Genomic DNA, 13,683 nt, shown 5'->3' on the forward strand with positions numbered 1-13,683 from the left:
TTGTGTTACAGGGCTCATTATTTTTTCTCCAAAAAAGGAAAATTAAAAGAGTTATGATTTCTAACACATAACAGGCACAGACTGCCATCCTGCGTATGATGGTGTATGTATGATGACGCCCAATTCACTCACAAAAGAGAGACTGAAAGACAGAGGGATAGATAGACAGAAAGAGACAAAGAGAGGGAGAGATGTGCCCCATTTGAATACTTCAGTAATCACTGATCTGATTTGGTTGGGCCGGTCAGAGTAATAAGACCGTCACCTTGCTTTCACCTGTCCAATCACCAATGGATTTGTGCTTACCCGAAGAAAGGATGCATCTCTTCAGTATGCGAACAGAGACAGATAAGCTTGATGTTGGAGAGTGGTCAGTAACAGTTGGAGAATGGGCATCAGTTCATAGTAAGGTTGCTGGGGGGGTTGGATGTTGAATTTCGGACACCCTGGTTGAGACCCCCTCTTCCGCTGCCCTGACCCCCAATCCCTGATCTTTGACCTCCAGGTGGGTCACTTCCAGAGCTGTGTGCTGAGTGTCTGACCGGAGGGTGAAGCGGCCCAGCCTCCCATGGTGGAGGCAGGCTGACCGAAGGCCATGCCCCCCCCGGCACCGTTCAGACTCATCCCTGACATCTGCTGGTTCATCTGGGGAAGAAAGAGAGAGACGAGTAGTAAGGTAAAGGTGTCAGGGTCAGGGAAACACAATATTGCCTAATACAAAATCAAACCCCTTACCCCAATGCATCTATATCGATCCCAGAAAATTGGATAGTTATGGCAATATGGTAACATTACCTAATTAAGTTAACTCCCAAAGATACTGATCTTGTACTCTCATTAAACCATCTTATACTTCAAATGCAAAGCTTACTCCTAGGGGAAAAACCCCAATATGCCAAAGAACGAGACAACAAAATAACTACCATACCTGTCCCATGTTCCACTGGCCCTGCTGCCCAGGCTGGACGGCATACATCCCCTGCATGCCCTGAGCGGGCACCATACCCGCGGGCATCCCCCCCTGGGGTACCCCCATCATCCACGGAGCCATGCCAACCATCCCGGCCGCAGGCGCTTGTCCCATGAAACCGTTGGGCATCGTCATGCCAACCATCATGCCTGTGTTGGGTCCCATCATGGCGGCTCCGCTCTGAGCCATCATGGCACCCATGACGGTGGTGGGGGGCATGCCCGTGCCCATGCCAGGAAAGGCCTGGTAGCCAGTGGGGACCTGCTGCTGGGGGATGCCTACTGGTAACTGCATCTGGGCGGGGTTCATTTATATACCAGCTGGAGTGGAGAAAGAGAGGAGAAATACTGAGAACAGGGTTGCACAGTTTGTCTTTCTTTCAAAATAAAATGTTCTGTTAACCTTTATGACGGCTTGCCACAGATATACTGAGAGAGTGGGAAAGTGACTGAACAACTTGGTTGGTGACTTCTTTAGAAGTGTTTGGTATTTACACTATATAGCCCAGAGCCAGTTGGGGACCATTTCCAACCTCTGTGTTATTGGTTGGTGTGTGTGTGTGAGTGTGTGTGTGTGTGCATGCACTTGTGTTTGCGTGCACATGCCCAAAATGATGCATGACAGGGCGACCATTTTACTGGCATATGCGCCTAAATATTTTGCTGTGCGACCTGGAATATTAATTTAGGAGCACAAGTGCGCCTGGATTTAAAAAAAATCCCCCAGATGATAATTGTTGTAATGATTACTTCACTGTACCGAAGCCCCTGAGTGCCATGGAGAATACACTGAGCACAGATTCATTACTATAAAGAAAACGGCTTGTTAACCTCATATTTGTCATTGTGCTCCTAAATGTCTTTGTGTGCTCCTACATTTTTCAACTTAGGCGCACATGTGCTCCTTGTAAAAAAGGTCAGTGTAGAGCCCTGCATGAGTGTACAGTATGTGCATGTGTACGCTTGTCTGTATTTCTCCTTACCAGGCGGGGCCTGCTGGTGCTGGGGCATCTGAGGCATACTGGTGTTCCCATACAGGGACAGGATGGAGTCCTTGGAGAGGTGTTTCTTGGCCCCGGTGTCCTCCCCCTTAATGCCAACTCCACCACCAGTCTCACTGAACAGGTCCAGGTCTCCCTGGGTAGAGCCTGAGGATGGGGTTGCTGCTGGGGGTTGTGTTGGAGTGCTGGCTGGGGTACTGGAGTTAGCCTGGAAGAAGGAAGCAAAAACTGTAAGAACTACGTAAGAAAAGTCGCTAACCATATTCAGTCTCTTGATCTTCAAACTTCTCTCACGCTAACATGCACTGGCCTGCATGCATGGATGGATATATATATATATATATATACAGTTGTAGTCTGAAGTTTACATACACTTAGGTTGGAGTCATTAAAACTTGTTTTTCAACCACTCCACAAATTTCTTCTCAACAAACTATTGTTTTGGCAAGTAGGTTAGGACATCTACTTTGTGCATGACACAAGTAATTTTTCCAACAATTGTTTACGGACAGATTATTTCACTTATAATTCACTGTATCACAATTCCAGTGGGTCAGAAGTTTACATACACTAAGTTGACTGTGCCTTTAAACAGCTTGGAAAATTCCAGAAAATTATCTCATGGCTTTAGAAGCTTCTGATAGGCTAATTGACATCATTTGCGTCAACTGGAGGTGTACCTGTGGATGTATTTCAAGGCCTACCTTCAAACTCAGTGCCTCTTTGCTTGACATCATGGGAAAATCAAAAGAAAATCAGCCAAGACGTCAGAAAAAAATTGTAGACCTCCACAAGTCTGGTTCATCCTTGGGAGCAATTTCCAAACGCCTGAAAGTACCACGTTCATCTGTACAAACAATAGTACGCAAGTATAAACACCATGGGACCACGCAGCCGTCATACTGCTCAGGAAAGAGACGCGTTCTGTCTCCTAAAGATGAACATACTTTGGTGCGAAAAGTGCAAATCAATCCCAGAACAACAGCAAAGGACCTTGTGAAGATGCTGGAGGAAACAGGTACAAAAGTATCTATATCCACAGTAAAACAAGTCCTATATCGACATAACCTGAAAGGCCGCTCACCAAGGAAGATGCCACCGCTCCAAAACCACCATAAAAAAGCCAGACTACGGTATGCAACTGCACATGGGGACAAAGATCATACTTTTTAGAGAAATGTCCTCTGGTCTGATGAAACAAAAATAGAACTGTTTGGCCATAATGACCATCGTTATGTTTGGAGGAAAAATGGGGTGGCTTGCAAGCTGAAAAACACCATCCCAACCGTGAAGCACGGGGGTGGCAGCATCATGCTGTGGGGGTGCTTTGCTGCAGGAGGGACTGGTGCACTTCACAAAATAGATGGCATCATGAGGAAGGAAATTGATGTGGATATTTTGAAGCAATATCTCAAGACATCAGTCAGGAAGTTAAAGCTTGGTCGCAAATGAGTCTTCCAAATGGACAAACTTCCATTTGTGGCAAAATGTTGTGGCAAAATGGCTTAAGGAGAACAAAGTCAAGGTATTGGAATGGCCATCGCAAAGCCCTGACCTCAATCCTACAGAACATGTGGACAGAACTGAAAAGGCGTGTGCGAGCAAGGAGGCCTACAAACCTGACTCAGTTACACCAGCTCCGTCAGGAGGAATGGGCCAAAATTCACCCAACTTATTGTGGGAAGCTTGTGGAAGGCTACCCGAAACGTTTGACCCAAGTTAAACAATTTAAAGGCAATGCTACCAAATAATTGAGTGTATGTAAACTTCTGACCCACTGGGAATGTGATGAAATAAATAAAAGCTGAAATAAATCACTCTACTATTATTCTTGTCACGAATTCTGCCGAGACTGCTCCTCCTCCTTGCTCGGGCAGGCTTCGGCGTTCGTCGTCCCCGGAGTACTAGCTGCCACCGTTGAATGTTTCGATGTTCGTTTGGTTGGGTCTGTCTGTATCACCTGTGTCCGTTTGGGTCTGATTATGTGCCCTATAAGTTTCCTGTGTTGTTTTCGTTAGTTTGTGTGTTATTGTCCGCCTGTCCGTTGGTGTCACCTGTGCAGTACTCTGGAGCATCGCGTTGAGGTTTCTGTCGTGTTCCTCTTTGGTTCGACCATAGACAAGGATGTCATCCACAATTGCCACGACTCCGTCGAGGCCTTCGTACACCTCGTCGATCTTTCGCTGAAACTCGTCTTGGGCTGAGATAATCCCAAAAGGCAGGCAACGGAACCTGTAGCGTCCAAACGGTGTGTTGAACGTTGTGAGCTTAGATGACTCTTCTGTGAGCTTGATAGCCCAGTAGCCTGATCTGACGTCCATGACACTGAAGTAGCGTGCGCCCGCTAGCTTGTGTGTGATGCCATCTAGCGTCGGTAAGGGGTAATGGGGGGCGTTTGATAGCCTTGTTCAAGTCTCTTGGGTCGAGACATACTCTGATCTTGCCTGTGCGTGGTTTCTCCACCACCACTAACGCGTTGACCCAATCCGTCGGTTCTGTAACCTTGGTGACGATGTCAGATTGCTCCATGCTCTCCAACTCTTTCTTCAGACGGGCGCGGAGAGCAAGTGGAATCTTTCTCGGTGGGTAGACCACAGGGGTTGCGTCTGGGTCAAGGTGAATGGTACATTCTCCTGGGAATAGTCCTATTCCTGTAAAAACATCAGCAAACTCCTCCATGACATTCTCTATCTCTACTGGTGCTGTCACTGATAAAACTAGCTTGATAAGGTCCATGTCTAAACATGCTTTAAGACCTAGCACTGCAGGTGCTCGAGTGTCAACAACGTAAAAGTCCAACATCATGTCCCTTTCCTTGTATTTGCATTTGAGAGTGCATGTGCCTTTTATTGGGAGCTGTTTACCACCATAACCAGTCAGTCTGCGCGTGGTGGGCTGTAGCTCATACTCAGATGTCAAGCTTCTGTACTTACTCAGAGGAATAATGTTTACTTGTGCACCAGTTTCTAGTTTGAATTTTAGCTCTGTGCCTTGTCTTCCTATCTCAATGTCAGCAAAGGCTTGCTCTGTCTCTGATATCTGACTTTTCTGTGTCACTGAATCAATAAACAGTTCATCAGCATTTGACTCTTTGATTGACATTTCATCTTCACTCACTGTATGTACTGTTTTTCCACGGTAAACTCTGCACACTTTTGCAAAGTGATTCCATTTTCCACATTTAGTACACTGTTTGCCTTTAGCTGGGCAATTCCCCTGTTTGCCATGCACTTTGTATCCACAATATCCACATGTTTAGGGGCGTTTGGAGTCTGTGTCGCTCTGTTTTGGAGTTCTGGGTCATTCTACAGATTCGGTGACATTTCAGTATTGTCAGTGTCCCGAGATGTACTAGTGTTATAACTTGTCAGAACATTTATCAAACTACACTTAAATTACAACATTTCAAAGTTTTACATGTTTTTAATATGGAGTAGAGAATATGATTTTAAACAGAGATGAATTTCAATACTTATATGTTTGCTTTTCTTAGGAGTATTAAGAATTTCGCCTGTCCCTATTGACCATCATGCAAATGGCGTGACTCATTTTGAGTACACAGTGTTAAATAATAATGAATTTTTTTTGTTAAATTAATTGTATATGCCCCCTTATTATGCATAATCCATTTTCTCAGCATAAGACATTTTATTTTCTGAGAAATTCAGGCTTTTACCCCTGTCCTTGTATTTCTTTCAACCCCGTAACGCAACAATACCCCCACTCACAATTAAATAATGGTTTGATCCTGTGGACATCATTTATGAGGAAGTGACATCATACAAGTCTTCAGAGAAGCCTGGTGTGACAAGTGGTAAGCTGCTCTCTCACTTTTTATAAATATTTCATGTTTTTTAAGCACATATGGGCTTTGTCAATCTCAGGTATTCAACTCTGTTGGGGGGAATTCATAGTTAAGATTTTACCAAGAATTGTTTTTATAGCTATGAAGTATAACAATGTCTTTTGTTGAATAAGGCCATGTGGCACACTGCTAGCTGCTAGCATCCCGAATTAGCAACAGATTAGCACAAAATCTTCAACCCTGTCACATTCAACCCCATCACATTTTTCAATGTTACGGGGTTAAATGGCTGTTACAGGGTTGAATAGCTGTTAAATCTTAGCAATATTTAATGTATATTGCTTAATACCAATCATATTTTCTTGTTGAATGTTTGTTGTTTACGGTTTTACAGTATCAACTAAAAGTACGAGGAATTTTTGAAAATAATAACTTTAAAAAAGTGACAATTAATTTGTTCTCTCTCCTATATACATTGACATATTTAGGAGTATTATCTGCAAGTTCATGTTCATTTTACTACATAGTGATTAAAAGGATACAATATTTAGTCTTGAAGAGTAAGCAGGTCATTGACTTGACCTTGACCCAGTGGCGGCTCCTGAAAAAATTCTCAGGAGGGGCAATTTTTCGGATGATTTAGGTGACCTACACACGTGCACAAGTCCGTGCACGCGATTCCAGATATCTTTACCTCTGAATAAACTGCCTTTATTATACCATATCCACCCTGTCCAAAGTCTCTACTTGGTCTCAGTTCTCCAGTAAACTTGTGATTATCAACAGTACACAACGGTAACAAACAATTGGGGGAACTCACGGGGCAGATAGTAACCACTTAAAAGGAAGCGATTCCCAAACCTTCCATAACAAAGCCATCACCTACAGAGAGATGAACTTGAAGAAGAGTCCCCTAAGTAAGCTTGTCCTGGGCCTCTGTTCACAAACACAAACAGACCCCACACAGCCCCAGGACAACAACAACAACAACAACAACAACAACACAATTAGACCCAACCAAATCATGAGAAAACAAAAAAGAGAATTACTTGACACATTGGAAAGAACAAACAAAAAAACAGAGCAAACTAGAATGCTATTTGGCCCTAAACAGAGAGTACACAGTGGCAGAATACCTGACCACTGTGACTGACCCAAACTTAATGAAAGCTTTGACTATGTACAGACTCAGTGACCATAGCCTTGCTATTGAGAAAGGCCGCCGTAGGCAGACCTGGCTCTCAAGAGAAGACAGGCTATGTGCACACTGCCCACAAAATGAGGTGGAAACTGAGCTGCACTTCCTAACCTCCTGCCAAATGTATGACCATATTAGAGACACATATTTCCCTCAGATTACAGCGATCCACAAAGAATTCGAAAACAAACCCAATTTTGATAAACTCCCTTATCTACTGGGTGAAAAACCACAGTGTGCCATCACAGCTGCAAGATTTGTGACCTGTTGCCACAAGAAAAGGGCAACCAGTGAAGAACAAACACCATTGTAAATACAACCCATATTTATGTTTATTTATTTTCCCATTTGTACTTTAACTATTTGCACATTGTAACAACACTGTATATATACATAATATGACATTTGAAATGTCTTTATTCTTTTGAAACTTCTGAGTGTAATGTTTACTGTTAATATTTATTGTTTATTTCACTTTTGTTTACTATCTACTTCCCTTGCTTTGGCAATGTTAACACACGTTTCCCATGCCAATAAAGCCCTTAAATTGAATTGAATTGATAGTAAGGTCGCAATGACACAGAAAGCAGTTCAATGTCGGGGTACAGAGTCGCTCTCTTACCAGGATCGCGGTCCGCTCTGACCAGGGTGAAGGTGGCCGGCTCCACTTCTCTGTCCGGGACTCATCCAGCCAAGTCTCCCAGCTGTATTGGGATTCAGCTGCCAGCAGCGTTTTCATTATTTAGTCCGTTCGTAAGGGTATGTACACGATCAACAAGATCAGTCCAAAACCAACCACTGGAAATCCATGGTTGGCAGAATGTTTGTAAACTAAGTCTACAAATTAAAAACATAAAATAACGCCGCACTGCAGGTCGCAACAGAGACGCTTCTAGCCGCCATTGTCTTAGTTACGCTTCAACGTTACGTCACGTATGACGAAAGCGTAAGTGCAAGCCCACAGACACCCATAGAGAATGTATTGAAAGCTTTGAAATGTGAAAAAAATAGATTTTACATGACAGGCTATGAGAGACTTCTGGCGATTTTCAACTTGACTGAAATCGCCCCAAAAATGGGCGGGGCCATTTGAAGCACGACTTTAGCCTGATTTGACATTTAGTGGCTGGCAGATCAGACGTGAACACTGATAACTGCTGTTGCCGTGATATAATTGATTAGAAAAAAAATCCCTTCCTTTTCCCGTTTGGCAGTGCGTCGCCCATATCGCCCTATTGAACAAGCCGTCCCTGCCTTGACCTACAATTTCAGATTCAACAATGGAAAAAACAGCAGCAGAAAGGAAACACACATAGAGAGGAAGGTGAGGGACATCCGCGCGCCGGTGGTCAGGTAATTCTCCTGGAAATGTAAGATCTTTAAGACACGAGGTGGTGGTGGTCATGGACACACAATCAACAGAAAATAACGTTTTGTTGCTTTAAAGCATAATTTGGTAATGCATAAAAAGACTAGAGAATGTAAATGAAGTCTAAAAAGACATACAGTATACTGCCTTGGCAACTGGTGCGTGAGGGGTTCATGTTCACTAGCCGACTGGTTTGTACTGACATATTTAGGAGTATTATCTGCAAGTTCACGTTCATTTTACTACATAGTGATTAAAAGGATACAGTAATTAGTTTTGGAGAGTAAACTGGTCATTGACTTGACCTTGACCTACAATTTCAGATTCAACAATGGCAAAAACAGCAGCAGAAAGGCAAAGAGAGTACAGGGCAAGAAGAAATGCTGATCCAGAACGAAGGGAAAAGTACCTCAGGAGTGAACGCATGAGATGGACAAAATATGTTTTAGCAGGAAAGAAGAAAGGAATAGGAGATCTAGATAAGAGAGGTCAAAAGATGAGGAGAAAGGGATGGAGAAAAGCGAAGGAGCGGCAAAAGCAAAGGGAAATGGCTGTTAATACTATTGCCACCCCTCCACAAAGTCCTGATAGAGACGTGGTGATGTCACATGAGCCCACAAGGTTAGCAAAAAGATTGTGTGTGTTGAGAGAAGAGAGAGAGAGAGAGAGAGAGAGAGAGAGAGAGAGAGAGAGAGAGAGAGAGAGAGAGAGAGAGAGAGAGAGAGAGAGAGAGAGAGAGAGAGAGAGAGAGAGAGAGAGAGAGAGAGAGAGAGAGAGAGAGAGAGAGAGAGAGAGAGAGAGAGAGAGAGAGAGAGAGAGAGAGAGAGAGAGAGAGAGAGAGAGAGAGAATAGGAGTGCAAAGGAGTGCATACAAATATGATTTCTGGTAACTTTGTACACTATTTCTTCAAAACTGCTTAGACATATTCACATTGTAATAGTATCCTTAACATTTATTTATATTGCTTATGAACTTACCTTGTTATGATTTGATACAATAAATAAAATTGAATTGAATTGTCTATTTGTTTGTTTTAGACAATCTGTGAAGGGGAAGAAAAAAATCAAGAAAGACAAAAGACAAATTGAGAAAGCAGGTAGCTGATTTACAGAAATGTCTTGATGAAGAAAGGAGGGCCAAAGAAAAGTACAAAAAAGGCTCCAGCGTTTAGAAAAGAAGACTTCGCCCAAAATCCACAGCTGTACCAAGTGATGACAGAAGATCTGCACTGCATCACACAGCACTCGTTGCTCAAATAAAGGAGCATTATAAAAATGCAAAAACTGAACGAGAGAAGCAAATTATATCCAGAGTAGTGGCAGGTAACATTATTAAGAAGTATAGACTGCAATCATTTTCAGAGTCTGCTTTGGGTTTTTCAAAGAAACGCTGGAAGCTCACAGGCAGTGTATCTACATTTCAAAGAAAGAAAATCTCAAACTTTGTGGACATCAAGAAGAGGGTGAGGGATTTCTTCACACGTGATGATATCAGTAGAATGACCACTGGCAAAAAAGCAAACTAAAACAAAGAACAAACAGAAGATGCAGAAGAGGTTCCTCCTTGACACGTTGAAAAATCTGCATAGGAAGTTTCTTGCAGAGAACACAGAAGAAATTTCATACTCCATGTTCAGCCGCCTCCGGCCTTTCTGGGTGGTTTACCCTTCCCTTGCTGATCGGGACACTTGTATGTGTAAGCTTCACGAAAACCTGACCTTTGTCGCAGAGAAGCTCAAACAAATTAAGCTTATTGAATCGTCAGTGCTTGAAGATTTAGTTGAAAGTGTGTGTTGTAGTTCCTTGAATAAGCAGTGCATGTACGGTGAATGTGAACAATGCAAGAACCAAACAGTTCCAATGTCAAGCTTGTATGCTGCTGATGAAAATGTTGTCTTTCTCCAGTGGATGGTCAAAGAAAAGCAAAGAAAAAATGAGGAAGGTCAAACAGTAAAAGTCACTGTGAAGGATGAGGTAAACATGACGCAGGAACAACTAGTACAGTTGTTTCATACGCTCCTCTTTAGGTTTCGGAAACATCTTTTCAACATTAAACAGCAGTATGCTTACTGTGCGAACTCAAGAAAAACATGTCTGCAGATGAGTGCCTTATCCATATTGATTTTTTCAGAAAACTTCACCTGCAGATATGGGACAGAGATACAGTCTGTTCACTTTGGTTCATCTCATGAACAGGCCGTCCCTCCACACAGGTGTGCTCTACGTTGGACAGAATCAGCAACCAACTTGCTTCACCACCATTTCTCCATCAAGGAATAAGGCTCCTTCTGCTATCTGGGCACACCTCAGTCCTGTGCTTGATGACCTGCAACATACCCACCCCAACATATCAACAGTACACTTCTTCAGCGATGGCCCTTGTACCCAGTACAGGCAAAAGGCAATTTCTTTCTGTTCAGCACAGAACTGGCCAAGAGGGGCTTGAGGGCAGGGTCTTGGAATTTCTTTGAAGCAGGGCATGGGAAGGGAGCACCAGATGGTGTTGGTGCAACCCTAAAAAGAACCGCAGACAGGCTGATAAGTCAAGGATGTGACATCCCAAATGCTCATACTCTGTACAGGGTCTTAGAGGAGAACAACACTGCCATCAAGCTTTACTTCATTGAAGACGAGGCCATCGAGAAAGCCGTCCAAGGTATGCCAGCCAATTTGCCAGTAGTTCCATCCACAATGCGGATCCACCAAGTTGTTTGTGTGGCTGCAAGGCAAATTGCCTACCGTGATGTAAGCTGTATGTGCACAGTCCACAACAAGAAACTGGAATGCCAGTGTTTCAATACACAACATTTCACATTTACCCCAAAGTTACATCAGTCGTGTCACAGAGGGAGGTTGATTGGGCAAATCCAGACATATGCGGGAAATGGTGCGTGGCCAAATATGATGACGATTTCTATCCCGGAATAATTCTAGCCACAGATGAATCCCATGTGCAGGTCAAATGCATGTGCTGTGCTGGACCAAATAGGTACTTCTGGCCACTTCTTGATGATATCCTGTGGTATCCATTTGAGGACATCTTGGAACACATTGATCCCCCTAAACCGGTGACTTCTAGGCACATGGAAATACAGAAGGAAGTGTGGGCTAGGCTCTCTCAGTAAAAATGGTGAACAAACTGTAGGCTTACCTATAGGTTATTAATGTTAAGATGTTTGCTTAATGTTCAAACAACACAGACATTCCTGCCATTACTCTGGATATTTCTATGAAATCAATGAAATGTTGTAACTGTTGTTAGTTTATTAATGTGTTTTAATCTGTCTAGATTTCATCTTGATTGTTTAAACTTTAAAAGCTATGTTGACAGTAGTTTAAAATGTTAAAAAATGGCAACATGTGACCTATATAGGTTATCAATGTTAAGATGTTTGCTCAATGTTCAAACAGACTCCTGCCATTATCAGATGGATATTTTTATGAAATCAATGAAATGTTGTTACTGTTATTAGTTCATTAATGTGTTTTACTCTGTCTAGCTTTCATCTAGATTCTTTAGATTTTAAAAGCTATGTTGACAGTAGGTTTAAAAATGTTTAAAATGTTAAAAAAATGGCAACATGTTAGTGATCTCAAAAGATAAAACATATGACACATGATGCTTTTCACTCAACCCTGTTACATGATTTTCAACCCTGTTGCGGTGCATTCATCCCTGTTACGAGATTATTTTTTACATTTTTTGTATTAAATACACAAAATATAACATCAATAGTGTTTTTATTGTGTGTATTAAATCAGGGTAAATAAGGCTATTTCAATTTTGTCAGGTATTACGCAGCATTCTTGCACATTTCTTGCGAAAATGTGGAGTTAGATTAGAAATTTCTTCATTGTAAACTGGAAAGGATGGTGCTGGTCAGTTTTTCTTGATTTTCTCTTTAATTACAATATGCCATTATTTACAAGGGACATCTAAACTGTGAGATTATGCCAGAAGCTGATCAAGCTTATTGGAAAAATGAATAGTTGAATAACAAAATGACTGTGACGGGGTTGAATTAAATTGGGACTTGTTTGAGAAAATAATACAGAATAATAACTTAATACTCTACATTGAGATGGGAAAAGGTATTTTCTATCAAGTACACACATTACTTTGTCACATCAAATAAAAAAAAGCTTAAGATTTTAATGTTCATTGTTTCATCCTCCTCAATCACAAAAGGCACCGAATCTGTAGAATGACCCTTCTGTCTGTCTCCGTTCTGAAACATGCTCTCTGGGCACTGGAGGTGTGCTTTGATGTCTGCCTGACTGCGTGCACTGCTTGTTCACGTGATGCGCTCGTGCTGCCGCCTGAAATGGTTTTCATCTGAACCTGTGCTAGCTCGTGAGATCTGGCTATGTCGATAGCTTTGTCCAGCGTTAACTCTGATCCAACATTCAAAAGTTTCTCTCTCACTCGCGGTGAGTGTATTCCAAATACAATACGGTCCCTGACCATCTCATCCTTGTTTGCATAATCACAGTCTTTCACAAGCAGACGCAGCTCAGTGACAAACTGTTCAAACGATTCGCTAGCGCCTTGTACTTTCTCATGGAATTTGTACCTAGCGAAAATTGTATTGGTCTTTGGCACAACATATGCTTCAGAACGATCGTAGTATGTTTTCAGTACCTTTGATTCAGCCTCGGTAAGTGTCCATGTGTTGTAAATGTCTCTCCCTTTTTCACCGATCCAGAGGAGCAGGTAGCTGCACTTTTCCTCTTCTCCTCTTTCCTTCAGAGGACCCGTGAACATCAGCTCCACATGCTGTTTGAACTTACGCCATGCATTGGGTAGATTTGTAGACCCCCAATCCATTCGAGGTGAAGGAACTCCAGCAAAATCCATCTTTTAGTCCTTTTACTCTGACACCATGTCTTGTTTTGTATGCTTTGTACAAAATAATAAAATGCAGGACGACAGGATATTTATAAACGTAGCTCTTTATTAACTAGCTATAACTGGCATGTCCATGTGTCTCTGGCCATGATCATCTTTAGAATGACCTCACCACCTGGGTGGTCTTAACCAATCATAGCACAGTATGATATGACAGTATAATGCATCCAATTACAATTCAGTATGCTGACACATATAAATATTACACCGCGCTTTTCCTCAACTGGGAATTCGTTTTTTCTACCAACCTCTCCAGTTCAGTTCTTCTTCATTCAGTTATTTTTCAGAAAATTATTCTTAAATGTTTTTTTACCATATTGCACCATCAACAGAATTCTTTCAAACATTTAGCCTGCTTACAGGGAGCTCTTGTCTCCCCGTGACAATTTTCCCTCTTATGTAATACTGTAAATGTGGTGTATATAACTTGCC

General features: G+C 42.2%; 1 protein-coding gene across 1 annotated transcript; it reads right to left on the reverse strand.

Annotated features, from left to right (window-relative positions):
* Window positions 1–427: 427 nt before the first annotated feature.
* On the reverse strand, window positions 428–1,280 carry LOC121564546 (stromal membrane-associated protein 1-like). Its single transcript, XM_045218133.1, has 2 exons — window positions 929–1,280; window positions 428–645 (listed from the first exon to the last, which is right to left on the reverse strand). The coding sequence occupies exons 1-2, from the start codon at window positions 1,277–1,279 to the stop codon at window positions 511–513; spliced, it is 486 nt and encodes a 161-aa protein (XP_045074068.1). The 5' UTR covers window position 1,280; the 3' UTR covers window positions 428–510.
* Window positions 1,281–13,683: the final 12,403 nt, after the last annotated feature.

The sequence above is a fragment of the Coregonus clupeaformis genome, unplaced genomic scaffold (genome assembly GCF_020615455.1).
Source record: "Coregonus clupeaformis isolate EN_2021a unplaced genomic scaffold, ASM2061545v1 scaf1393, whole genome shotgun sequence".
Lineage (NCBI taxonomy): Eukaryota > Metazoa > Chordata > Actinopteri > Salmoniformes > Salmonidae > Coregonus > Coregonus clupeaformis.